At 33.0% G+C, this 27469-nt stretch overlaps 6 protein-coding genes across 9 annotated transcripts in view; 3 read left to right on the top strand and 3 right to left on the bottom strand.

Annotated features, from left to right (window-relative positions):
• LOC145727386 (uncharacterized) overlaps window positions 1-5569 on the top strand; it is a 53308-nt gene extending 47739 nt beyond the window's left edge. For all 4 annotated transcript variants that reach the window (XM_081976932.1, XM_081976941.1, XM_081976916.1 and 1 more), the window contains 2 exons: window positions 2318-2461; window positions 3285-5569. In XM_081976932.1, the coding sequence (XP_081833058.1) occupies window positions 2318-2461; window positions 3285-3772 (632 nt within the window). In that variant the 3' untranslated portion in view covers window positions 3773-5569. The remainder of the gene's footprint in view (window positions 1-2317; window positions 2462-3284) is intronic.
• An 872-nt stretch (window positions 5570-6441) lies between these two features.
• On the top strand, window positions 6442-10004 carry LOC145727248 (protein-lysine N-methyltransferase SMYD4-like). The gene is made up of 10 exons (XM_081976760.1): window positions 6442-6753; window positions 6805-6976; window positions 7321-7650; window positions 7700-7904; window positions 7965-8187; window positions 8674-8803; window positions 8902-9103; window positions 9159-9377; window positions 9436-9651; window positions 9703-10004. Exons 1-10 carry the CDS (start codon window positions 6547-6549, stop codon window positions 9791-9793), a joined length of 1995 nt encoding a protein of 664 aa, XP_081832886.1. The 5' UTR covers window positions 6442-6546; the 3' UTR covers window positions 9794-10004.
• LOC145727262 (putative inactive peptidyl-prolyl cis-trans isomerase-like 6) lies at window positions 9795-11955 on the bottom strand. The gene is made up of 8 exons (XM_081976784.1): window positions 11689-11955; window positions 11443-11640; window positions 11219-11281; window positions 11070-11152; window positions 10641-10841; window positions 10406-10592; window positions 10037-10244; window positions 9795-9974 (listed from the first exon to the last, which is right to left on the bottom strand). The coding sequence occupies exons 1-8, from the start codon at window positions 11875-11877 to the stop codon at window positions 9868-9870; spliced, it is 1236 nt and encodes a 411-aa protein (XP_081832910.1). The 5' UTR covers window positions 11878-11955; the 3' UTR covers window positions 9795-9867.
• A 2296-nt stretch (window positions 11956-14251) lies between these two features.
• On the bottom strand, window positions 14252-16716 carry LOC145727255 (uncharacterized). The gene has a single exon (XM_081976772.1). It carries the CDS (start codon window positions 16644-16646, stop codon window positions 15168-15170), a length of 1479 nt encoding a protein of 492 aa, XP_081832898.1. The 5' UTR covers window positions 16647-16716; the 3' UTR covers window positions 14252-15167.
• A 1804-nt stretch (window positions 16717-18520) lies between these two features.
• The window catches only part of swi2 (Protein singed wings 2), a 33023-nt gene continuing 24074 nt past the window's right edge, over window positions 18521-27469 (top strand). Inside the window, exon 1 of the mRNA XM_081974123.1 lies at window positions 18521-18673. The gene's annotated coding sequence lies outside the window, so the exon portion shown is untranslated. The remainder of the gene's footprint in view (window positions 18674-27469) is intronic.
• On the bottom strand, window positions 20171-26234 carry LOC145725393 (uncharacterized). Its single transcript, XM_081974149.1, has 2 exons — window positions 25866-26234; window positions 20171-21053 (listed from the first exon to the last, which is right to left on the bottom strand). The coding sequence occupies exons 1-2, from the start codon at window positions 26077-26079 to the stop codon at window positions 20473-20475; spliced, it is 795 nt and encodes a 264-aa protein (XP_081830275.1). The 5' UTR covers window positions 26080-26234; the 3' UTR covers window positions 20171-20472.

Genomic DNA, 27469 nt, shown 5'->3' with positions numbered 1-27469 from the left:
ACACTTTTCCTCCCATGTGAGGAAAATACTTTCAGTCTCTCTGGACTTTCAAGAATTAGGCCCCAGGTGGCACTTTCACTCCCTACTTTCTGGATCAGGGGGGTCCAAGATGCCACTTTTGAAAAAGTTTTCGAAATTGTGTAGGCGCCTATAGGTTGTGTAGTACATTTTCCATCCACATATCGCAAGAAGAATCTTCCATCAGCAGTTTTAGGTCCCAAATTTACGTATTTTCGACATATTTCTACAGCATTGACTGAAAAGGCTTCTTCAATAATCCTGAAGCTTCTGAAGCTTCTTGAAATGTTTGTTTTCGTATTTGGAATGAGCACATGGAAGTAACTACCTTCGTTTTGGACTTGGCTGATATCCAAAAAGGTTAATTCGTTGCATCGACAAGCACCTGCGACTTCTATGATCGTTGCAACCTGTAAAATGCCCAAAATAAAACATTTCATATGTAAATTGAAATATTAACAACGTGAAATTCCTATCTTAACTTGTAAATATTCCTGATCCGGTGCTTTTCTCCAAAATTCATCAATTTGCTTTCTCTCCAGTATTTTTGCCCTCTTCGGTTTGTAATTTCTTGACCTTACCGTACCTACTTCAAAATATCAATACGCACTTTTAACATAGATTTTAACATCGAATATTTTGTGCACATTGAAGAAGCAGCAAACTGTTTCTTCACATTACAAAAATAGGATAATAGAAACTCTTCTGTATGTAATTGCTCCTTCTGCTATACCTACACCTTTTTTTCTCCAGTTGTTGAATTTCACCAATTCCTTCTCGTAATACACTTTTACTTTTCACTGGTAGCAGACATAAAGTTGCTTATTGCTGGATTTCAGCAGGAATAAAGAGATTCTCACTCATTTTTTGATGATAAAACGTTGGATTAAATTCTGTATAAAGTTGTTCATTACTCGGTGTTTTGTGTTGTCTATTTAATAACCAAGTAAGTGTATTTGATCTCTCATATTACTTAATTTTCTATCAGACCAAGAGATTCCAAGGGTAAGGGTTATTTTCCTTCATCTGAAAAGTTTTTTGAGGAAATAATATTCAGCTAGCACACCTACAAGCATATCTGCTTTAGAATTCACTGAATCTTTGTTATTTATAAATTTCCAAGAAGTCTTCTTAATAAAACTTTAAAATGGATTGAAACTACAGGTAGTTATGGATTTAAATGTCCTATTTACGTTGATTTAATCTTATTGCTATTTGACTTTTTTTCTAAATACAAAACTTGGTCAATGTGATCATAAAGTGTCAAATCAACTATCTCAGCCCAGAATTCGAGTACAGTGCAAGAAGTGAACTAAACTGAAAGATATTGGCAACAAACAAAAAAATATTTGACACCCTGAGGAATCTATGTTGTTGGGACACTTATTTAGAACCACCCTGTATGTTAGTTAATTCTACTATAATCTGCCTTTGTTTCCATTTCAATAACAAAATTTACACAATTCATGCACTTAATTGATGATCTTTATTTATAAGACTGTTGTATTACTTAAGTTTGTGCTTTAGGTAATATTTAAACGCATTGTGTTACATATGCTGAAACTCTAAACAGAAAATACTATTTATTCTAGTGGAAAATGCCATTCCAAGATTTAAAATTAACGGAAATCCCGGATTATATAACAAAATAAGAACCTAATAATTGTTAAATCATGTTTACCTAGGTAGATAATAAAAATACAGAATTAAATTTTGCAATGACAAACAGTTGTGTCTGATTTTAACTCATTAACTGTCATTTGAATCACGTACCAATTTTCATAAATATCATACAATACATAATAATAAAACTTGCTGTAATTTGAACGTTTCCTAGAACAGTTAATCTCTTGAATATACTATTGTTGTTTGTTAAAAATAGACAAGTTCATTGAATTACATTTATTAGTCATAATAAGCGTTAGTAGTTTATCTGAGTTTTTAATTGAGCCTGTATTTTTGACGTTTTTGTTGTACCACGTTGTACTTAACACACAGACACGTTTACAGAAAAAATATATAAAACCACATTAATTGCTATTTATCCAAGCTCCACATTGAGTGTATAATGTTATTGCAATCGGAATAAATACGAAATTGAATTCAGATGATCAGGAGCGTCCAAATGATTATTAATAATTGAACAGTTTGCTTTGTTTATTGAATTGCCGAACGTCGTTTTTCCCGTTGTCTACAGTAAATTTTCAAGGTTGTTTTTAACAAAGTTAACGAGAATTTTGGCGAATTCGATTCTTCGAACGGTCAGTGGCGTAACAGATCAAGACATATTGTTTTTCAGATGGTTTAAATGGTGCATGTCCAACCACATCACATTACACCTCAAATTCATGGCCGGATTGTAGTACTTACGGGACTTACAGTCCATCAAACTTCTACGATTCTACTCACCAAGATGTTTCAGCGATGCACATACCAACAACAAGTAAGTGCTTTTTTTAATTGATGTTAAATTTTCAAACTGAAACGTTCTAGTTGTTTGTGAGCTTTTTTTGACAGTACAATATAGGAATTACCCATAGTTTTTTTTCTATATCAAGAAAGTTCTTTTAGAACTTAATTCCATAAAATCTTAAAGACTGAACCAAAAAAATGGAAAAAGCTGATGTATAAAACTAAATTAGTAACAAATCTTTGAATTTACTGCCCAACTATGTGGTATTCAAGCACCAAAAAGGAACAGATTCTAAAACTACCACAATCGAGAACATTTTATTTTGAGCAGCAATTTCAACCCAACCAGTCTGAAGTTAGATTCAGATTCAGATTAAATATTCAAATTTTTACATTGAACTATTTAAATATTATTATATAATATGATGATGATAATTGACTGATTAAAACTTTGACCGAGGGCATTATTTCTTGGATAATTGACCTTAATAGGTGTCGTTATTGTCGAAATAATAGCCCTGTCGGACATTAAAATTATTATGCTCTAAAAACAGCTAAACACTAAAGCAAAGGCTCTACACTATTAGAGGCAAGAAAGAGAAACAACCCTTTCCTATTCCAGATTAAATTCAAAATAAAGTAAATCTGTTGTGTCTTGGTTATTATTTTATTGGAGTTTACATGGAAGTTTTTTAAATCATACTTTTTTGAGTCCTTGAGTCTTAAATATTACAATAGCCATAACATTGAGAATATTTTAGTTGTATTGGACACACTGATTTTACTATAATTTTTTTTTATTTAACAAAAGTTTGTTATTCCATATTAAATTTACTTACTATTGTTTTTTTCAGTTCTTCCGGAAGTAGCTCCTTCATCAGAGTTCCTTAATACCTCACTAACCAGAAACTCTCCACCACCCTTCTCATCTAAAGCCGACATGATGGAGTCCACCATAACCAGCAGAGGATACCAAGACTCCCCCTACTGCCCCAACAGTTGGGGCTCAACCTTTCACCCCGGTGCATACAACAACAACTACTACAACCCCAGTTACAACGTTCAGCATTTCAATACACCAGCTCCCATGGTATACCCGGCGATCATTTCAACGGTTAACCAAAACGAAATTCACTTCCACCTTCATCCCACGTCCAGTGAGGTCACTAGGAACGAGTACTTTATGCCTGAGAGTATCGGTTCCGAAGGTTCCAGACAAGACTTGGTTCCTACAACAGTGAGCGAAGTGGTGTCACAACAAGGAGTGTCCTCTCCGTTGCAGGAGGGGACAAGAGAAGAAAGTGCAGTGCAGGATCCTAGTAATGTGTGGAGGCCCTATTAGATTAAGGGGATTTAGGCAATTTTGTGTTGTTTGGACTGATTTCGGTACCAAAGGGGACTGTTACGGAGTTGTTAAGTGCTTTTATAATACTGTAAGAGTGACATTTGTGTGTTTGTTCCATTGGGTTTTATGAACTGCTGAACAAACAAAACGCACAGTTAAATTGTGTAATAAAAGTAAGAAAGTTGATTAAGAGCGACACACTCAAGTAGGTCAATGCTTAGATTATTTTGCAATACAACTGGAGGATTTATAAATTTCCCAAATTGTGTAAAAATGTTATACATAGTAGACAAAAAGAAAAGTTTATCAATTTATCGATAATGACTGAAGAATGTTTTCATTCGCATGTCTTTTCCTATATCTGTTAGAAGCACTAAATAAAGCATTGCATTTTCCCGCTCATTTACTAGTTCTGAAGAAAAAGTTTTCGGAAGAATTCTAGAACTATCCAAAGAAGCTTTCTTCAGAGTCTCAAATTTACGAATTAAGTGGAGAGGTGTTTCATCTTCTATGCAGCACAGCCCTATCCTGTTTTCAAGATTTCTACCTCTTCTCATTTGATGTAGATGTTGTTGATAGTGTTCTTACCAAAATACCTCATTGTATACTACTTAAATACATTAGTTTTACACCATATAAGGGTGTTGGTCTCGGTGTGAGTCATGTGGCTTTTAATTGCTGTCAGACAATTAATTTTGGAGTTATATGTTTATCTTTTGCTGCCTCTTTTTTTGTCGGAAGGTCTGTAATATTATTTTCTTTGTTTCTGAGTGTCCCAACAGGCTTTAACCATTTCCACCAATGGAGATCTTCTGATTTTCATCAATATTCCTAATAATTTCCTGTTCGCAAGTAGTTTTGGCTGTTATTTCTGTCTGGAATATCATCGCCGTACTGCTTAGGCTTTTAATAACGTTATTCCATTCTTTCCTTCCATCTTCTGTTCCACCTGTACGTGTAGTCTCTTGAAGTCATTTGTATTCCCGTTGCAGAAATGTTTGGTCTGAGACTCTTTTTTCAGAAAGTTATGCTTCGAAGAAACCGCTAATTCTCCGAAATAGTGACATATACTCAAAAATTGCCATTTTGTATTAAGATTAAAGTCCAACCAGAAAATTCACTTACATCAGCAGGAACAACGACTTATTATATTCAATTAAGTACGCAAAAGTATGTTTTAAAGGCTTTGCTTAGAGTAAAACATATTGCTATTCCCAAAATGTTGCAAGTCAAATCTTTATTTTGAAAAGATACTTTTTCCTTGATGTATAATATTCCAGGGAATCAGCAAAATCTACAGCTAAAACATTGTCTTTTTGTCCACTTTGTATCATTTTTTTAATAGAATAGCCTTGTATTTCTCTTAATCAAATAACTTTCTTATTTTTAGAGGTATTTAATTTCAAACATAATTATGCCACACGTTTTCATTGCGTTCCGAATATCCAGCATTGTATGACAAAAGTTAAAGTAAAACGGATATAAAGGGTAAAATGCCTCGAATATTGACGTTTCTTATTGTTAGATCATACCATTTTACTTTGATTTTTGCCATAGTTTTGTAAACATGCTTTTGTACATACCGAATTATCCGTTTTAGTAATTTGGTTTATTTATTATATTTTTTGTATTTTCATTAAAAATGGTTCTATATGTAAATAATGTTTCCAATTTAGATTTATACAACGGCTAAGAAGGGTGTTAGCGATAGTTACTTTTAGTATAATTTTGTACATAAATCTTTATTTTGCTTTAAAACATTCATTTTAAAAGTAATAGAAACCTATTTATTAATGTGTGTGTTTTTTTTTTGTAATTGACCAGTACTAGATAGACCCCAGACCTGAAGTTAGATAGATACTAAATAGGTTTATTATTTTTGTTCAATTTAGTACACGTTTCCATATCTCTCACACAATAACAAGGAATAAAAAAACAAAAAATTACAAATTTTGTGTTTGTAATATAACCTTCAGAAAAGATAAGAACTTGCGAACCGTTTAATTATAAATCACTCAAAAACGACAAAATTTAGAGAGAAACTTTTTTAGAACAAAAATTGTATAGCCATGTAGACACAGAACTTAAATAAAATCAAAACGCTTTCCAGATATTGCAAGACAGATTTTTTTTTCAAGAACTTTGATCATGGCTAGCAAAACTTTTTTAATGACATTTACATTAAATCATCATCTTTCGATCTAAATAATGTCAGATTACCCTTTTTGATTATGTGTTCACTGAACACCCTGTATAGTCATCAGTCAGCTAAAAATTTGCTAAAAGCAGTATTTATAGTGTCATCTATTCGCAAAATGCGTAATATCCTTTCACTTTGTACTCAAGGCTGCAGATTGCAGCAATCGATAAGTCAAAATTATCAAACTTAGCTTGAGATTCAGAGATTTACCGACAGCTGGCGCTATTACCATAATGCCACAAACATTTTAAATAATTCAAATTTCTTAATAGAAAACCTTATCATTATTTTCTAAAAAATTTCTTAATAACAAAATTAATTTTCCATACAGTGTCAATTAAAATATAACAGATTTAAGTTTTTTTTTTTAAATCTAAATTGCAAATTGCAAGGGGCACCTGGCAGCCCTCTAAATTTAGATTGACAAGGTTCAAAACTAGAGTAAAATTATTTTTAGTTTTCCTAATTGCCGGTTACTACACAGATAGATTATGTTGTACTTTACCGGTGTGGCTAACATCTAAAAGTGTAATGCTTTACTAACCACAACCCAGAAGAACCGTATAGAAACATGGCTTCGGGTACCGGTAAAAGATTTGAAGATGCGGAATACCGGCAAATTTGTAGTGAAAAAACCCTACAATCCAACTCTAAGGGTTTTTTCATGGATTTTACCGATTTCGTTGTGGAGGAAGTTGGAAATAAGTGGATCCACAAGATTTTTGGTAGCTTACGTACTGATGAGGAGCGAATAAAAGTGCTGTATTCATCAAAAGAAGTGAGTCTTTTAATTTCTAGATGTAAGCGTTAGTAAAATTTTTGCTTTCAGACCAGTAGTATTCTAGAAAATTTTCTGATAAATGTGCAGGAAGTTTATCGGTCTAAAAGTGGACAAGTGTCGTACAAGAAACGTTTAGAAGCTGAACATTTACTGAAGGAGAAACAATTCGAAAAGGCTCTGATACTTTTTAGTCAAAGTGTTATGAGAGCTCCAAGAACCGGTAAGTAAACTAAAGTTGTAAAAAGTAAGTTTTTAAGCAATTTGCAAGCTTCAATTTGCAACTATTACTAATTATAGTGATTTCAAATTTGTGTTGGAGAATAGTACCCATATGATTTTTTTACACTTATGGCAAGTTATAATTATTAATAAAGTATTATTGCACATTACTACAATTAACCTTATAGTGCCTTACCTAAACTTAATTATTCTTAGACTAATAAGGAAGATTCCCAAGAAACAGTTTTTGCAAACAGGCATAATACACACTTTTGCAAACTTTTGTTTACTTGGCAAACATCTGCTTTACCCTGAACTAAAAAGTTCTAATTTTTGCGTTTCTAGGAGAAGATAAACAGTTTGACTCTGGACTATCCCTGGCCCTAGCCCTTTGGGGTCGTTCTCAAGTTTTTATGAAGCTAGACAACCACTCAAAAGCCTTGATAGACATTCAACAGGCTCTCAAAGAGAGTTTACCAGAAAATTTCAAAGCTCAAGCCTTCTGGAACATGGCGATTTGTTACAAAGTTTTAGGTGAAGAAAACAGGGCTGCTGTTTCATTTAAACTGGCTGAAAATTTGTTGCAAGACAACCCTGAGAAACTTGCTCAATTGAGTCTGGATAAACAACAAGAGTATCCGAAAACGAACAAAACTGTCACAAAATTTGCTTCTGGTATGAGTGAGTTTGCTGGCTGTGTTTGTTATTAAAGGAGAATTTGTAGAAAAACCCCAACTAAACGGAACAACAAACAAATGTCTTCCTGATGCCAGTGAAAAATTGACAGTAAAATCTTCCAAAAACATGGGACGGTACATTGTAGCTAATCAAAACATTGGAATTGGTGAGACTTTGGTGGCTGAATCTCCTTACGTGGCTTGCCTGTTACCTGAAATGTTTGGTACCCATTGTCATCATTGCTTGAAACGGTTAGTACCAGGTTTATACGAAGAAAAGGTGCAATAGTAAAATAAAATATTTCATCAAAGTTTAGAGGCCCCATTTGGTTGCAAGGATTGTTCCAGTGTAGCCTTTTGTAGCGTTGATTGTAGAGATGAAGCAATGTCCACTTATCATCAATACGAGTGCAAATACTTGGACTTGCTTATCGGGTCTGGAATGAGCGTTCTAGGGCACACAGCTTTGAGAATAATTACACAAAATGGACTTCAGAAGTGTTTGCAAGTTTATAAAAATCGGGAAAATGAAAGGGTAAGAATATAGTGTGTTCAGCCACTTCTGACTGTTACGTCACAGTCACAAGCAAAAAAACGTATGTCAGTGTTTAAATATCGTATTGATCTGTTTAATAATATTGATTTCTTGGTGTAGAATACAAAAAAAATAATTTCCTTAAGGCCCAAGAAATAACCAAGAGACAAAATTTTCAAAATTTTGATGCAACTTTAAAAAAAAGTAACTTATCTCGAAAACTGTTAGAGTTACGGAAATTTACCAAAAATGTTTAGAAAAGCTTTCGGCTCCCAGACTAGGTTTACACTCACTTAGAACCGGGAAACTGTATTCAAACAACTCACACTGTTTATTTACGAAACTGACAAAAACGTTAAATTTAAAGACAAATTTTTATTAAATCTTTTAGTTTAATTAGGAATGTGACGCAACAGTCAGAAATCACTGAACAGAGATCAGATCAAAATTTATTAAGCAAAACAGTACAAAGTAAACAAATTGTAGATATACAAGTTGTGCACCAACTCAGACTTACGAAAACCTGAGGATTTTCTTCAAAGAACTATAATGGCGGCTTTTCTACTGAGATTCTTACAAAAATCTGGGTTTTTCGGAAACAAAGATACATCCAGAGGTAATATTAGCTTTAAACCACAATCGATTAATATCGAATTAGCAATTTTAAAGCGCAATTACTGATCAAAGTATGCCGTATTATTAAGAGTTTTTCAGTGTTTCCAACCGACACCGAATATCAATTAGGCGAAATGCTTCTATTCAATCTGCAAATGTTGCAATTTAACGCCCATGAAATATATGAAACACGTAGGAACGTTAAATCTGACCAGAACATGCCGAAAGTTGTCTATATTGGTGTTGGAGTGTATCAAACAGCGTCTTTGTTTAATCATGACTGCTTTCTGGCACTTTCCAGGTGATTTATTAACTAACTCATCAATAATATTTAAAGTTTTTTGTGTTATATTTAGGCATTTTGATGGTAAAAACATAGTGCTGACTTCTGTAAGACCATTAAAAGCTAACGAAATAGTCCCGGAGAACTACGGTCCAGTTTTTACTAGAAAAACGTTGGCAGAACGGCAAAGATCCTTATCGTCCAGGTATTGGTTTGATTGCAAATGTTTAGCATGTGAGCAGGATTGGCCCTGTTTGAATCAAGGTCTGGAAAATGTTAGCAAACGCATAAAGTATGTTTCACTATTAGAATTGTGTATTTGCAAATGTAATTTGTTTGGTATTTTTCAGGTGTCCCACAGATAGTTGCAAGCAAGTGTTAACGATACCAGAGAAGAGACAGACTCTACAGTGTAGTAAATGCAAGAAAAATGCAAACTTATCCAAAATTTTGGCAATGTTAAAATGGTGCGAAAAGCAATATCTCTACGCCTTTGAGTTACTGGACAAGGCTCAAATCCAGGAAGCCATCGATGTTTTACAAAAAGCTTTAGATACTTTTTATAAGTAAGTACATTATTTGATTTGTTTGCTCAAAATGTTGCTTTATTTCTGCAGGATTTCATTACCACCCAATAAAGAGACTCAACTTGCAGAAGAAATGCTGGCAATCTGCTACGCGCATTTCGGAAATTATTGTGAAAAATGAATTTCTATTCTGTGATTATAATAAAATGTAATAAATCAACAAATACAATTTTCGGATAAGTCTGCACAATACTTTTATAAGGTCATATCTGAGCTAGGTGGCGTTGGCTCAAAATCACACAAGTTGTTCTTGAAGGTTACTATTGGATGTGAAGGGCCGCAAATGTTGTAGTCTTCATCACCTAAAATTCATATATAACAATGCAAAAGACTAGTTTTAAACCCTTTTATGTTATCAAGTTACCCTCGTCACTTTCACTGATTGGTAACTGTTCAAATGGAGTATGCGATTTACAGTCGCTGGTAAGACTGTAAAGTCCCGTTTTCATTTTTTCTTTAATTACCACCGAATCCGCTGAACCCATCATATGAAGAGGTTGAAACACCTGATAAAGCTGATCTTCCGGACCGATTACTTGATGGTATACTTTAAGGTAATCCAAAATGTCCATCTGCAAAACGGTTCTTTTACTTTTTTGGTATGAATGTATAGGAAAAATCAGAGTAAATTGGGAAGACGTAACACAATGTTGCCACTTGTATTAACACACTTTTAAAGTATGTGACGTCATCTTAATCATTTATTTTGATTTCTTGTGTATATGGACTGTACTTGAAGTTGAACATCTTTCCACTGCTCAATTTCGTCAGAAGTATATAAAAGACCAGATTCGTCATCTTCCTTAGGCCTGATTTTGTATTCTCCACATTTCACAATCCTTATATCACTAGTAGGTGCTTGATAATGTGTGGGAACGTCAGAGATTTTCTTAAGAACGTCATCACCATGCAAGAGTTGACTATTTTTTTACCATAAATGTGAAGATTTTCTTAAACTAAATTATTACCCAAATGCTACATATTTGTAATCCATCCAAGGGGCGGCATCTAAAGTCAGATAAAACTGTGTGCTGTTGTCCTTATGAGGACCATTATTACATGTGGACAATACTCCTCTTCTGTTATGAGGCACCACGTAGTTTTCGCAACGCATTGGTACTGGTTCCAAATCGTAACCTCCACACTGTATCCATGAGTTTTTCACTATTCTAATTTTAGAAAATACAGGTTGTCTCAAAAATGTATCAATAAACTTTCAGGAGCGCTTCAAAACAATTTTGTTTCACCATATATACAAATTAAATTACAGGGTGTTGAAATTTCAGAAACAAAAATGGCAACGTACACGTTTCCACGTCCTCCAGCGCTCTTCAAAATTTTTCGGTTTATTTATAGGACATCTTCTGTATGTAACATCAGTATTTGAGATGACTTACCTATGAATTGGAGCTCCTGCGTAACCATTATTGCATCGGTTGATAAAGTTTTCACACGCAACTGGTACAATATCGCTATACAACTACACAGAAAGAAAACAGAAAATTTACATGTTAGCAAAATTAACTGGAAATGCTTTTCTAAATACCTCAAACAGTAAAGAACCAATCACTTGACTGTTTATGGCAATGGTTAGGTACACCAGTTGTCTCTAAAACAGAACTGTTATTGTTTAATATACTATTTTGGTAAAGTTGCGTCTATTACTAAAACTATTGTTAAAAACCACACCCATTGAATCTTTAGATAACCGAAATTCCCATAGTGAGGTTCGTGAAATGATTTGCGATGTATAAAGCGAATCTTACTTACACATTGTTCAGTTTTACTTTCCAAATATTCAATCAGATGGTCCGCAGCTAATTTGTACCAATCCTGATTAAACACGTACTTCCATTTCTTCCAAATAAACTCGTTCAGGTCATTGAAGTCTCCCAAGAACTCATCGTTTTTAAATACCACCACTCTGTTTTTGATAGACCACAAACCGTTTCCTAGTCTTCTGCAATACTAGACACCATTCATAAAATTTCAAGTTACTTTGAAGGGATAACCAACTTTGATAATGAATTCATTCCACTCCACATCTAGCATAGGTCTAATATCGGGAGTGGTAAATTCTTTAGGGAAACTTTTGTGTAACTTGGTAATGGAAAATCGGCATTTTTGAAAATCTTCACTAGTGACTATACCGACAATAGTAAATCTTACTGGAGGTGGCAATTCTTCTGCGTCCTTCTCGTCCATTGTACTCAGAGATTTCAAATTATCAGTTTATTGACACTTTTAGGTTGATTATTTCAATAACCTAAACTGGTGTTTTCAGCTTGAATTCCACAAAAAAAAAAGATGAAAAATGACGTTAAAAAGATCAATATCAAGAGCACATGGATAAAGGCTGAGATGTAATTAAAAAAGTGTGTAATGCGGGAAATTTAATTTATTTCATTGCATTTTATTGTGATGGAGAATAGCTGTAGTGTGTAATGATAAGCTAATAATCTATTCCATTAATTTATCAGTTAATAGAAGACACTTTAGCTTTGCTTCGTTATTTTCAAGTATGAAAATAATTAAATTGTCGCATAGTTACTTAAATTTACTTTGATGTCCTTTCAGAGTAGTTATTTATTTCGCTATTACTTTGTCGTTAAACGTTTACAAAAAAGATGATAAAGAATTTTCACCCCTACGAACAGCTGCCTTCTAAATTACTATGTTTTCAGTTTAATTAGGTTGTCAAAAAAAATATTATATTAATTATAATTTGTCAACATAATTCATAAGTCATGACAAATAGCAAAACCGCTTAAATTGTTTAAGATTTTGCTATTTGCTTCAGCCATCTGCCATTCGCCTAGAATTGGTTTATGTCTATGACATACATAATTTGATAAGCTTTTTTGTTGAAATTTGGCTCTAACGTTTGTTATTACAAAGCGCTAACACAAAAACCATATTCATAATCACAAAACTACATTTTTCAACAATTAGCAATGTATAGGTATACATAGTTAGTTTTACTTAAACGACTTTTTTTTTCTCAAAAAGGTAATGATATATGGACAATAACAAGTAACTAAAAATTGTAATTTTAGCTGCTTAATGAGGAAAAAAACTAAACCATTCAAACAAAACAAACAGTGCGTATATTATTTTTTTTGGCTATAGATCAACCTTTTTAGCTTTTGTATCAAGTTTTGAACTTGTTTCTAAAATGGTTGCATTATGGCTAGTTTCTCATGTGTAAAATCAATTAATTACTGTATATTGAATACATATTTTTTCCGAAAGATCAGATATAGTATCGAAAGACAATGATCCTTAGATTAACTCTTAAAATTCGTTTCAGTGAAAGTTTCACTATTATATTCTTGAAATTTGGCTCTACAGGTTCAAACAATTTATTAAAGGCTTTGCAAGATACACATACTAGTTATGAATACACATATACTGAAATAATTCCGCAAAGTACAAAACAATGCAATCATTTAATAAAGTTTAAGATTCATTACATAATCTAATTTTGTTTTGGCAATTTTTTTTCTGCTTATGTTTAACAAATATTGCTAAATTGTGGCGTATGGTAAAAGAACCAATATTGATATTACCTTTTCAAAAAAGTATTGTTTTTAAATTTCGAGATAACTACATTTATTGACTCAACCAAATTCAAAAGAGTAATGTTAAGGTAAATACTAAATGCTTCTATCAGTTTTTCAGTTCTATGAAATATCTTATTTACCATTTTATGGAGTTAGTTTAGTTGTACTTAAAAATTTCTGGATTTTTTTTTGTTTGGAATTTATGTATGTATGCTCCAAAGAAAAGTTGATATTATAATTAAATAACTAGAAAACTTTTATGAAATGTAAAATGTATACAATTTGGCTTACTTAGCCGTAAATTAGTAAAAAAAAGCATTAATATTTACTGTAGCGTTGCCAAACTTCCAATTTTACCAATTTTTGTTATTCTTGGGATAGTTTTACCACGTTTGGAACTAGTTTAAAATTTCAAATAAATTTGCCGCCAACCCTCTTATGTTCTTCTTTTTTGTCATAAAACTGCTGCATTTACAAAAAAATAGTATAGAAAATATGGTCCGTTAAAAAAGTTCTAATTATCCAACAAGTTTCAGTTTGCTACCTCAAAACGTTTCGGAGATTAAAAAAAAATTCCCTAAAAATATGACAAATTTTACGCCCTAGTGGCCAAGGTACGTAATTTTTTCGTCTTTTTGACTTTTTTCTCAAAAAATCTGTTTGAACGTATAGGTTGTCCTAATGAAGTCAAAGCAAAGTGTGTCAAAGAAATGTCATTAATTGCAATTATTGCTTTGAAATTTGACATTCCTACTAAAAAAAAACAAACTTGAATAGTAAATCCATTGTAAATCTGTGAATATCGGCTCCACAAAGGCTCACGTGATTCCGGTAGCATCATTAAATATGTAGTGTTGTCAAAGTGTTACTTTTTCAGGAAATTAGAATAAAAATTTATTTGCGTCATTTGAAAGAATTTTGAAACGATTCACAATTTTTTTGTACTTTTTTAAAGATAAACTAGGACCACCAACTACAATTGTGCGAAAATAGATTACGAAAATTGAAAAGTAGTGAACTTTGAATCTTTCCAAGCATAAAAACATGTTGGTTTTATTTTGACAGTTTTTAGAAAAAGTATGGAGGTATTACACTGAAAAGAGCTAAAATGAGTATTGTGAACATGTGTAATGTTGGCAAATTTTGCACAACTCGACTATTTCAAAGGTAAAATACCTTAATAGTTACAATGATAGTTATAACCGCACATAATTAAACTCATAGTATGACTATATTAAGCTTCCAACAGCTGTTGTTTAACTCAATCATTTGTTATATTAAAACGGAAAAGAAATTACATGAAATAAAGATATTGCAAAAAAATGCTAAAATTCAAAGTTATTTAAAGAATTTAGAGGGTTTTAGAGCAATTTCCAATTTGAGGTGCTTCTTAACTCTTTCAGATTAGGTCCTGTATTTTTATAAATTTACTGTTTCATGTGAGTTTAAAAACATTTAATTCGGGTAATTTTGGTGGCCATTCTACGCACATTTATATACAAAAAAATTATTCAATCCATCTCCATCCAAGTATTGAGTTTAAGAGATAATATTATCTTATCAAAGGTATATCTATAATAAAAAGAATATGTCTTTATTTAAAGCAGTTAAAAATAGTAACTATTTTTAAATTGTTTTAATATTACTGCGTGCATATGTGCATACTGTATGTTTCAACTTTATTAGCAATAACTTACTCAAAATAATAACAAAAACAAAACAAATGATGATGACCCAGAATACATTGTTACGAATATAATATCCACCTCTGTTATATTTATAGACTCTCGCCCGCAAATCTAAATTTGCGATGTTGATATTTGCACAATTTCAAGTAAAAATAAATGTCCTAATTCAGTTTACAAACAAAACAAAAAATTAGCATATATTTTTGGATACACACATCTCAAATTTGACAACCTTTCTTTAAATTTACAGTTTTTTAACAACTCGAACAAAATCAAGTGGGGAACTTTTAACTAAAAACTTTAAGGTTTGGTCAACGCCTTGATTTACAATTTTTAGACTTAGCTCAAATATGTTACTATCACTACTTTCACTGACCCAGTAGTCGATTAAATTGTAGTCGTTACGTCCAAGTTCTTCCTCCAAAATTCTGTAGCAGTCTTCTCTAAATACTTGAGGATATAACACCGCCTCCATAATTTCCTCTATTGATTCAGTCAGTAAACTTCTAAAATTGGAATCAGTGTCAAACAGCTTCACCACAAATGGAGCTTTGTCCACAAAAATAAACTGTTTATAGTCTTCTTTATTCTTTAATAGGTCTATGTAAAACTGTTTGTTGCCACATTGTTGTAGTCTTTGTATTGCGCCTTGGACTTTTATTTCTGGCATAATGTAGCTTACCGACCTCAAGAATTCTTCATACGACATTCCAATTTCATCTGCTGTGATGTTAACCTTACTTAGTTCTTCACTAATAGCTTGATGGTAGTATTTTAGGAAATAGTGGAAGTATCGTTTTCTAACTTCCTGATTGGTGGTTAAGGATATGAACAATAAAACGTCATGTGCTGGGACATGATAACGTTGTAATTGAAAATCTACGAGTAAAACTTTTAGAGGAACATTAGACTGTCCTTCATACTGGAACATAACGTTTTTAGCCCACAAATCACCATGAGCCAGGACGTTTCTAAAGTGTTTTTGTGGAATCATCAATTCCAAACCTTGATCAGCTAATAAGTCGAATTTTTGCAGTACACTTCCTAAAGGTTTTACTTCCTTTTTGTAAACTTTTGAAATTAAGGCTTTTAAACCTTTTGTACCTGCATTGTAAAAGTCCCAACCCAGGAAACCTTTTTCTTTTCTTATTAAAGGTTCTTTAACCAAGTCTTCTTCTCCAGTGAACATTCTGAATGGTTTTCCATTTTTTCTAGATGTATACTCTTCTAAAGCTAAAGTACCTGCGTGCAGTTTAGCTAGAGTTTTCAGCACCAAACAAATATGCTCATTATTCAGAAGGTTTAAACTGTCCTGTCTAGGCATGGAGTAGTTTTTTAAAGTTAAATCCTCAAATACTACAATGTTGTTGGGTTTTCCTAGCAGACATTCGGGCACAAAGTCGATCACAAAATCCGGAACTGTAAGTTCAATTTGCTTGAGAAAGTTCTCAAAAAAGAAAATTTCTCTCTGCCATCCTTGCATGGATAGTAGATAGTCTTTTTGCATGGCATGATCATCTGGGAATTTCTTGGCAAAAAATCTCAAAGTCTTTGATTCCTGCTCAATTTCAACTTCAATTAGGAGTAGAAGGTGCTCACCAAGAAAACCGTTAACTTCATCGAAAAATGGTTTGACAATTACATTTTTTACACTGAAATCGGTCCGGTTTAGATACTTTTTGACAATAGTAAAGCAGTCTTCCGCAGTTAAAACACTTTCCATTGTACAGTAGAGAACAATAATTACTTGACTGGATTAGTATAGTTATTGTGTGCAACTAACCGACTGAAATGATAGAGGTTATCAGTGGTAGTAGATTAAGTAATTTTTGGAACCATTAGACAATGGTTTCGTAATTACGTACAGTCAGCACAAACTTCACAAATATTCTAACGATGTTTACAAATAGTATTTTTGATAGTAATATTTGCCTTGTAATTCTGGTCAATTTCATTCATTTATTACATCAGTATGCAGTCAATTTATTGAAGTAAAATTAATCTTTGCCTATCATACAGAAACTCGTGTGGGAAATCTGTAACAGGGTTTGGCAGATAGGACAGTGACCAACCAATCCTGGATTACAGCAAGGCTTTTGATTGTGTCAACTGGAGACGGCTTTGGGATGTCCTGTCGCAGATGGGGACTCCGCGTCATCTGATTCACCTACTAAAAGAACTATATAACACTAACATAACACTAATGAAGGTGGACGGAAGAACTTTTCAACGTGGAACGTGGGGTACGGCAGGGTTGTGTTCTGTCACCCTTATTGTTTAACGTATATGGAGAATATATCATAAGGAAAGCTTTGGACAGCTGGGATCGAGGAGTTGTCATAGGTGGCAGAAGGATGGATAATCTCCGCTATGCTGATGATACCACACTTATCGCCAAAGATGAGCAGAAAATGTCGAGTCTTATTGAGCGAGTAGAGAGAGTGAACTTGGAGTTCGGTCTACAACTGAACCGTCAGAAAACGAAACTTATGTTAATAGATCGGAGGAACAGCATGGAAGATATGCCTAATATTAAAGATGTCGAGAACGTGGAGGAAATAACTTATCTAGGTGCCCACATCAGCAGAAATGGTGGATCAAGTCAAGAAATCAGAAGAAGGATAGCTCTTGCCAAAACGGCAATGACCAAACTCAACAAAATTTGGAAAGATCGGATATAACAACCACAACAAAATGCAAATTAGTAAACACCCTCGTTTTTCCAATTGCGCTATACGCAGCAGAATCCTGGACCTTAAAAGCCACAGACATCGCCAAGTTGGATGTGTTTGAGATGTGGGTCTGGAGAAGACTACTGAGGATTCCCTGGACAGACAGCAGAACTAACGTATCCATACGCGAAGAACTTAACATCCAAGTCAGATTATCAACTAAAATCAAACAACTGATTCTCAAGTATTTTGGACATGTCAGCAGGAGGAAAGATGACAATCTCGAAAAACTTATGGTCCAGGGGAAGGTAGAGGGAACACGACCTACAGGACGTTCTCCAAAACGATGGCTGGACCAGGTGAAGCAGTTTACAGGAAACTCTTTCCAAGACAGCATTAGAAGCACGTCAGATAGAGAGGAATGGAGGGAAACTGCTAAAAACACAACATGAGACTAACATAGGATCACGACGCTTCAAACGTGAAGTTTTTAAAAATTAATAGAAGAAAGTATGTTTTATGAATGGGCCTAGTTTCGACGTAATAATTGGTTCATCAGGAACCACATGCATATACAATATTTCCGTATTTTTCGAATTCGACTGGAAAAATGCAGTGACCCGCCGCCAGTGTGCGTATAATACTAGAATATTCAGGAGCTATTTTTTTTCTTTTTAGAACAACCGTACAACCGACCACAATATTCAAAAAGTTCAGTTAGTACTTCTACTTCTAACTCCACTTAGGCAATATTCGTTTTTGCAAGACATTTCTTTAAAATTGCAATCATTTTCCAAACTTTCCTTGCTCTCTACCAACAGAGCGCAACTGAATCCAAAGCTACAGTCAGTTGAGGTAGTGGAAAGCGCCGAGAACACGAGTGGAAAATCCGGTTAAAGGCGGAAAACGTAAGCAAATGATGAAAATATTGGTTAGTGTTTTCCCGCGTCTTGGATAGCGAACGCTGACTTTATCCAGTTTGCTGATAACAAACTTTCCACGTGGAGTTCAAAAACTAAACGGTTTCGTATAAAGTTTTTATTTTTTTTCTAAAAATTGCAAAATGTTTCTTTAGAAGGTGAGTAAAAAATATTATGTGCCAGAAAACTTTACAATATTTTTATTAAAAATTTGTTAATATTCAGATTTGTCATTGTCGAAATTATTTAGGAAAATTATGTTGCATTTTAATAAATTTAGCAAAATAAAAAATTCCGTTCTGATTTTTTAGCACTAAGTTTGCAACAAAGTTGTATTATTCAATAATAATACTTCAAAATTATTAGATTATGATTCAGCACCAATCACAGTTTTATCACTCAATTTTCTCTATTTTTTAGCAATTTTCAAGTCATTGTTGAAACAACTACACAAGGTGATGATTCGTAATTCATAATCTGTACATATTTACAGTGTGAAATAGCACAGTTGCAAAGGTGCTTAAATTATCGTATATACAGTGTCCCAAGGTATTATTAAGTCGTCGATCGTTTACAGCTAAACCATTTTTTTCAAAGTTATTTACATTTACAATTATTTGCAGTTTTCTACCGGTTGTCTCAAAAAATAATAAATTATTATAGTTATGTTTTTTATAGAATCCCATATATTTTATACCGGAATTCCATTCTAGATCAAAAATAAATCCATTTCTATAATAACATCACTTTAACTTTATTTTTTACCCTTTTATCCAAAATTGCAATCTTGTAGAGGGATTCACCAAAGCAAAATTATAAATGGGGCTAAAAATTTTAGTACCAGTACTAGTCCCATATTGTCATTTAATATAGTAATTTAGACCTTATCAAATATGTATGTCTGTATTGAAAATGTTCAATAGAAATAAAATAAATTAAATAAAGTAGTAAAAGTAGTAGTCTAATAAATCAGAAAATTATGCTTAAAGTTCTGGTACGTCTAACTTCATTTTATTAATAAAAATCACTTATATTCAAATTTCAATCTCCATTCATTTTTAGTTTAGAGGATACATTTTAGAAAAATCTTCATCAAGATTTTACTTAACTCTTCTAGGCTTCATTCAACTCATAAAATAACCACCAGATTCCCGGATTTGACACCCCTTTATTTTATTTTCATTTTCTTTTTATGATTGTACCTACTATCACGTATTTTGATTTGTCGTTTGCGAACGCAGTGCGTAGATTCACATTTTTCAGCAACGTTGAACAATGATCACTCTGGTTTGACTCTGGTGTCTTCTTTACGAACCGTCTCTGGACTATAGTTTACATATACCAGGCAAGGAAATTTCCAAATTATCAATGCGAAATCAACGGTAAGAAGAGATGAAAACTCTCGAAGATGAGAAAAACTCCAAACCAAAATCTTGTGACGTTGACGAAAATTGGGTCATATCATGACTATTTTATCTGATTGAGGTCTTGTGAGAATCAATCAAATTACGTCAAATCTACTTTAGCAGAATGACACATGTCATTCAGAAAGTTTTTTACCATCTTTGTCGATAGCATTGGTTTTTAATAGTTCTCTTCTTACAGCAAATTTTTTGATAATAAATATTCCCACTTTAATCGTGAAACAACGCAAATTAGATCTGCACTAAAAATGGTTGAATTTTAATAAACTTTACCTTTATACTATTATAAAGAAGGATTTTTCTTATATTAAAAAGTATATTAACTCAGTAAAACATTTTTGAGGGAAACCAAATTTGAAACATGTTTTAATTAAGGAACGATTCAAGTTTGTTACATCGCAGAGGACGGAAGCAGAAAGTTTTTTTTTAAAAATAACTTTGTTCCCATTACTTGCTACTGCACATTTATTAAACTAGTATAATCAAAATATATTTAAATCACAAACTACTTGTTATAATAGTACATTTAGTAATTAATAATCATCGTTATCTTCATCAATACATTCCAATTTTGGTTGCGTTATGTGCATATTATATTCATTTTGACTAGATTCCACATTGGAAGAACTGGCTGTTGAATTTGCAGCACCTTTGGAAAGACTCTGTAAAATCTTCAAAAATTCTATTTTAACTGTAAACTTCTGCTGTTCATTTAATGCCCGCAAACTAGGTAATAAGGATAACAAAAAATACTTGTCCTGGTCAATATCGTTGTTTTGGTGATTTGTTGAAACAGGATCCGGTTCCTTATAGGCGTATACAGGGTGTTGCTGACTACCATGTCGCCATAGAAGCGGTCGGGAACTAGAGCTGTCGGAGTTTACACTACCACCGCCATCTTCATTTTCATTGGCGTCTTCTTCGCCCGAAGATGCCACCAGATCTTCTCGTTTCTCTCTTTGTTGCATAGATGGCAACAGGAATAGTAAATGATCGAAGAAAATGTATTTTCTTCGTTTCCGTTTTCCTTGACCTTCTTCGCATTTACGGTCGTTGTTTAGTTCTTTTCTGAAGCAGTCGCGGATGTTCTTCCATTTTCGTTGTACTTCCCTAGCTGAAAATAATATATTTAACTATTATTATAAACTTTTCGGTTGATTGTCCTAAAATCACAGTAAAACCAAATTTGTGGTGCAGTAGTTTTATTTGGTTGCCTTCTAATTAAGATAAAAACCGTACCTTTTGAACGTTATGGTCTTTATTTTTGACAGTTGATTAAAATTAATGCCTATTCCAAACATATTATTTATGAACGTGAATTTACTCGTTTAGTGCTTCTGTTGTAACTGATTGTAGTAAATTTGACCTTTGACGCATCGTTCAAGAATGTAATTATTAAAGATTCCCATTATTATTCGTAAGTAGTTAGTTTGACCTCTACAGGTGTTACTGACACTGGCACCAGCTTTATTCAATACTATAATATTAGTGTAATAATAAATTTCAATTTTATCTGTATTTTTAATAACTTTGTAGTCTTGAGTAACATGTATACATCTGTCATAAATTTCATCAAACATCACAAACAAATAAAAATACCTCTAAATATTTGGAAATGTATGGATTAGTAGCAAGTTGTGAAATTAGAATTTTCCTTTTAGATACACGTGTGGCATAGATAAATATTAACCATTATTGTTTTTCTGTTACTTATTGCACAAAAATTTTGCTCTCAACGTGTGCTTAACCTTTTGCTAAAAAGTAGCAAAATACTGGTGTAGCACTCATTCAAATATGCTATAATTGCATTTTTGATACTATGGCAACTATGTAAATTTTTGGAGTTGTTATGGTATTCAAATTAACTTTATTGATTCTCCAAATACTGAAACAAGAATCTATTGTTTTTCTTAACTAGTCATGCACCAAATTAAATTTTCCTGTTCTGCTAAATTACATTTGCGAACAATATGAAGTCAGTTTCCGTTTATCTACTAAACTATTCCAGCGCCTGGATTATTAAGTCATAAAATGTATAAACAATGTTAAAGTTGTATAAATTTGTAATGAAAAGTTATTTCCATCATATCTTAAGCGCTGTATGTTTTGTTAACAAGAAACTTTTCTGTAGAAGCAATAAAATAAAAAATGTTTAGTAAGTAGTAGTAGTAGTAACTCTGAAATTTTAAATGTAAAGGTATAGCGAAATTATCATAAACATAACCTTCTGTGTTCTACGAACAACTTTGGTATTTCATTTGTTCTCTATATTTTCAAATGGGTGGTGTTGGTCCAAATTTTGTTTTGAAAAAAGTGGAATATCGGATATCCCAAGAACAAATCGTAGAGACTTCATCTTTTCTTCTTCTTGTTTCTTTCTAATAAGGGTGTCCATATAGGTAGGCTAATGGCTGTTTTGTCCTATTATACCTTTTCGAACGTTGATGTCCAGCACTCTTTGCAGCGTTTTGGAGGTCTGCATTGGGTTCGTTTTCCGACAGGATTGTTTGTTTTTGCGATTTTTACAAGTTTTCCATTCTGTTTACGTGTTTATTCTAGTATTTTTTTCTCTGTCTTACCCATCTTCCTATGTCTTATATCTCGCTCCGTTGTCTAAGGTCTTTGCTTCTGATTCTATCGTGTAGTGTTATACCGTGTATACTTCTTATTATTTTCATTTCAACCTTTCGCATCATTTGTAATGTTTTCGATGTTTTGTCTGTGTTAATGACCATATTTAATTGTTATGCTGATTGACTAAAGGAGTGAAGTAATCTCTAAAGGTCGTCTTCAGAATCCGCAATGGGCACCGCATCATCTGCGTAGCAGACAACATTGAACTAAGTATTTTCCATTTTGTATCCTGCTCTTTTAGGTAGATCTCCGACAATTTTGTCCATAATCATGTTGAATATAAATGGGCTAAGTGAATCACCTTGTCTTATTTCTGTGAGTTCGACAGTGGTTATTAATCTCGTATATTAGTTTTATCAATATCTGGTTCACTTCCTTTTCTCGCATTATTTCATTGTTGTCCGCCAATCGCACCCGGTCGAAAGCTTTAGTCATGTCAACAAAGCACATATAAGCTGGTTTATTGAACTCTACAGATTTTTCTGTTATTTGCTTCACAATGAAGATAGTACTTAATCTTTTCGGTATTTTAAAGGGTGGCCTAGAAAAAAGTTCTATTCGGTTTTTGTTCTAGCCGGTAGGGGACGATTACCCAAAGATCATTTTTCTTTTCAAATCTTGAAAAATTAAAATGCATTAGTATGAATTTATTTTAATTTTCCTACAAAGTAGATCCCTGACTTGTATGTAAATAATCAAGTAGAGTAAGTAATAAGAGTACACAAAGTAATTCAAATTCAACCTTTACCATTGGGATATCGGAAACTATAAGAGATACGAGGAAGTTTAGATTGAGGCAAAGTTGTGCAATTTAAAGCTGAACCAAATATTCTTTTAAAAAATTTCGTTTTATCGAGTACCTACTTCCGAAGATATCCAAAAAAAACTTATTTTTTTTAATTTTTTTTTTAAATTATTTCTAGCCTTACTTGAAGAAATATTCCAAAACTGAAAGTATCTTTTCATTGCTACTTTTTCCGAGTTAAGTATACAATCAATGATGGTTTCAAATTTGCTGCCCGACCATCATCAACTTTCTTTTTTCTTATGAATTGGATATATTATATTATTATTGGATTTTTTTTAGTTGGCTTTGTATTAATGTTAAGTTTTATCAAAATTACTTAACAGTACTTGTCATACGCAATTGGCCTCTACATATTTTCAATCAAAATGAGAAAAAATTTTAAAGTTTTATCACAAATTTGATAATTATTAATATAAGGGCAAGTAATGTAAATCAAGAAACACAATAGTCGCACACAACTTTATTTAGTTAAAACTTAACGAATTTGAACTACCCTGTATAAAAGATCCGATGATCAAAAATCAACAAATAATCAGACACCAAAAAAAATCAGATACAAAAATTTTATGGTTTTGAATGTCTTCAAACTTTCAACTGAATTTCATGTTAAAATAAATCCCGAATGTCATACAAATTTTATAAATGCGGCGTTGCCAGTACTCTTCTCTCCTTTGTTAAGAAACCCTATGCCAATTAAGGACTTGTTCAAATTTAAGATTGCCTTTATTATTTTCTTAGTATCCATCTGGTGCAAACATAAGTTCTGGACTAACATCCAGCATTTTTGATTTTCTGTTTTGACAGTTGACATATTTAATAAAAGAAAAGGACTTTGTCATTAAGGCTCGTATGTACCGAACTAGTATAAACCAGATTAAGTTATAATCAGGATTAAAATTGAATTTTCTAGGCGCCGTACGTCTAGAGCGTCTTGATCACGATTGATCCTTTAATAGCAACGGTTTAAGCCTGGATTTCTAATCTCTAAGTGCGAAACCAGAAAAGTAAAATGTATTATTGCTGCAGAAAAATATAAATAGAAAATAAAATAATCTTTAGAGGACAATTTTCATATCTTCCCATATGATAGATACACATACAGTGTGGTCCAAATTGGTGATGCATGTATGGGGATATCCGTTATCGTAAGAGAGTATTCATAATTCAATGCCAAATTCATGCCCGGTTTTGAAATTAGATTATCATTTGCCGTTTTCCGGGAAATTGGGAAAACGTGAAACACTGGTGGCCATCTTAGATTTTTAAATTTTCGGAAAGCGCTTAAAAAGGCCTTTTCAATGATGTACCTATTGATACCCTAATTTCCAATTACACCATCGTATTCTACGTCAAAAAGTGCTCTAATAAGGTAACATTTTCAAAAACATTTTTATCTTCGTTAAGGCAAAGTTAAAAATGCAGTGTTTCTCGTTTTCCCAATTTCCCGGAAAACGGCAAATGATAATCTAATTTCAAAACCGGCCATGAATTTGGCATTGAATTCCTCAAAACTCTTCCTATTTAACCGATCCTGTATCTCTTACAATAACGGATATCCCCATACATGCATCACCAATTTGGACCACACTGTAGTACTTTTTTTATCTCATTTGGTAACACTTTTCACTTTCTGTGAAATTTGTTGTTTTGTTCGTTTACCGGCATTTCCATGTATTTTCCATGTACCAGCTCCTTTGTGCACGAACCACATGAATTCTATTTTTCCGCACGCGATTGCAGTCGAGTGTTGAAAAGATGCTTTCCACAAGTGTTGGGAACGGAAGCTTGTAATAGCTGGCTAAATCTAAATTTTTTCTAGCTTCGTAGTACTCTTTAACCCTATAGGAGCAGTTCCTCCTTCAAGCTCTTTACTTGGTTTTTATTACACCAATTTGAAAATAATACATATTCCTTGTTGTAGAGTACTGTTGATTTTAAGGGTAATAAATTCAAACTTGGGGCGGTTGATACGACCAATTCAGGAAGTTCTTCATCTGTTAAGTCCAATGAGTGCATTTTGCAATATATTTTGGAAGCAAATAATATTCAAACTGACGTACTCCACGTTTTGCAATTGATTTGTTTACTTTGATTGAAGACTAACTTTCTGCACTTATATGCGTGCGAAAAAGTATCAAATTCTGCACGCGAGTAGAAAAAAGTATATAAAAGCTAAAAAACAAAAACTTTCTAGAAGGTCGATGGTAAAAACTGAACTAAACTTTTTTGAAATAGCATGTGGTGCTGTTTTTTCTGTTCTGTATTTTTCATTTCCGGGCTAGATAGGGAAAAAGTAGTATACAGGTCTAAAGCTTTTTGAAAAAAGATTAATGACAAAAACCGTATTTTGATATCTTGTCAGAGGGTGTTTTTCAAATTTCGCCAATTTTGAAAACTCTTTACACAACTTTTTTGTTTATTAAACTATCAAATATAGTTTTCGAAACACAAATAAATGGAAATTCTTTTGTTTCATATTCTTACCGGTTCTCAGTTTATTTTTCTCGTCAAGCTGACACCAATTCGGTATTATTGCCTGGCACACTTCCTTCCACATTTTTTCCCTAACGAACTTGTCGTTGTAATCTTTACAAAACTTGTGATATAATGGCGGCCGCTTCTTAACTTCCGCTATCAGATTGGCACTGTCGTAGAAATCGATGGTTTCTGGACGTGTATCGTCGCGATGTTCATCCATTTCTGAATCTGATCTAATTAATAATTGTTTTTTCTTACTGGGCAAATAACGTGTAAATTGCTAAAGCAATAACCCGCTTGATGTTCGTTTGATTCTGGACTGCCTGTCGGTGACGTAGTTCGAGCGGCTGGCGGCTCGATAACCGCAGCGTGCAAAAGGGGACGGGCTGGGCGCCGTTGGCGGTTACGACGATTTGCGCATACCATTGTATTGTCCAAGGCTACGTTGCCGATGTTACTCTACGATTAGTTTCTGACCTTTTCGATGGTCAAGGTCGAGTTGAATTGCAGGGTTTCCTACGTTGTAATGATGCATTCCAACATTGCAAATTGCGTTAATATACGGGATAGTTATACAAAAATCAAAAAATATGACTTTTTGTAATTTTCATATACAGGGTTATTCACGTTATTCGACATGGAAGATTATGACTAAGGGCCGATTACACCGATATATTTAAGGGCACCCTAGACAAGGTTTTAATTTGACTATGACAATTTGCACTTGATCTGTCACAGTCAAATAACAACTTAGGTGAACCTTGGGGTGCCCTTAATTACGTCGGTGCAATCCGCCTGTGTACAAATATGTTTGATCAATGAGATTTTTAAAAATATTTTCAATATATACCGATCGTCCCTTTCGACTTTCAACTCTGAATTTAGTTAAATTCTGACTTTCAACTCGGAATTTAGTTAAATTCCGACTTTGAACTCGGAATTTAGTTAAATTTCGACTTTGTACTCGGAATTTAGTAAAATTCCGACTTATGGTAAAACTTGGAATTTAGTGAAATTTCGATAAATCCCGACTTCAAACTCGGAATTTAGTTAAAATCCGACTTCGAACTCAGAATTTACATTGTCACGTTGCAAAAGCTCTTCAAACCAAATTAGACAAAATTTTTCAGTTTGGCAACATTGCAAACATTCTTCAAAGCAAATTAGTAAAATTTGTTAACTTTGGCTACATTGCAAACACACTTCAAAGAAATTAGTTTGAATTGTCAGTTTGGTTACATTACAGACACTCTTCGAACCAAAATTGTAGAAATTGTCAGTTTAATAACATTACATATACTCTTCAAACTAAATTAGTAAAATTAGTCAGTTTGGCAACATTGCAAACACTCTTTGATCTTAATTAGTAGAATTTGTTAATTTGTCAACATTGCAAAAACACTCTTCGAACCAAAATAGTAGAATTTGTCAATTTGACAACATTGCAACTAAATTCCGAGTTTGAAGTCGAAATTTAGTTAATTTCCGAGTTTGAAGTCGGAATTTAGTTAATTTCTGAGTTTGAAGTAAAAATTTCAGAAAAATAACGTCTGTCGCCCTTCTACGCTTTCGTACATATTAAACCTTAATAAAATCATCTTTTACGAAGG

Source organism: Ips typographus, linkage group LG1 (genome assembly GCF_016097725.1).
Source record: "Ips typographus isolate SLU linkage group LG1, UJ_Ityp_2.0, whole genome shotgun sequence".
In the NCBI taxonomy this organism is placed as follows: Eukaryota; Metazoa; Arthropoda; class Insecta; order Coleoptera; family Curculionidae; genus Ips; species Ips typographus.
The sequence above is the reverse complement of the archived record's forward strand: the minus strand, read 5'-3'. Positions and strand labels throughout refer to the sequence as shown.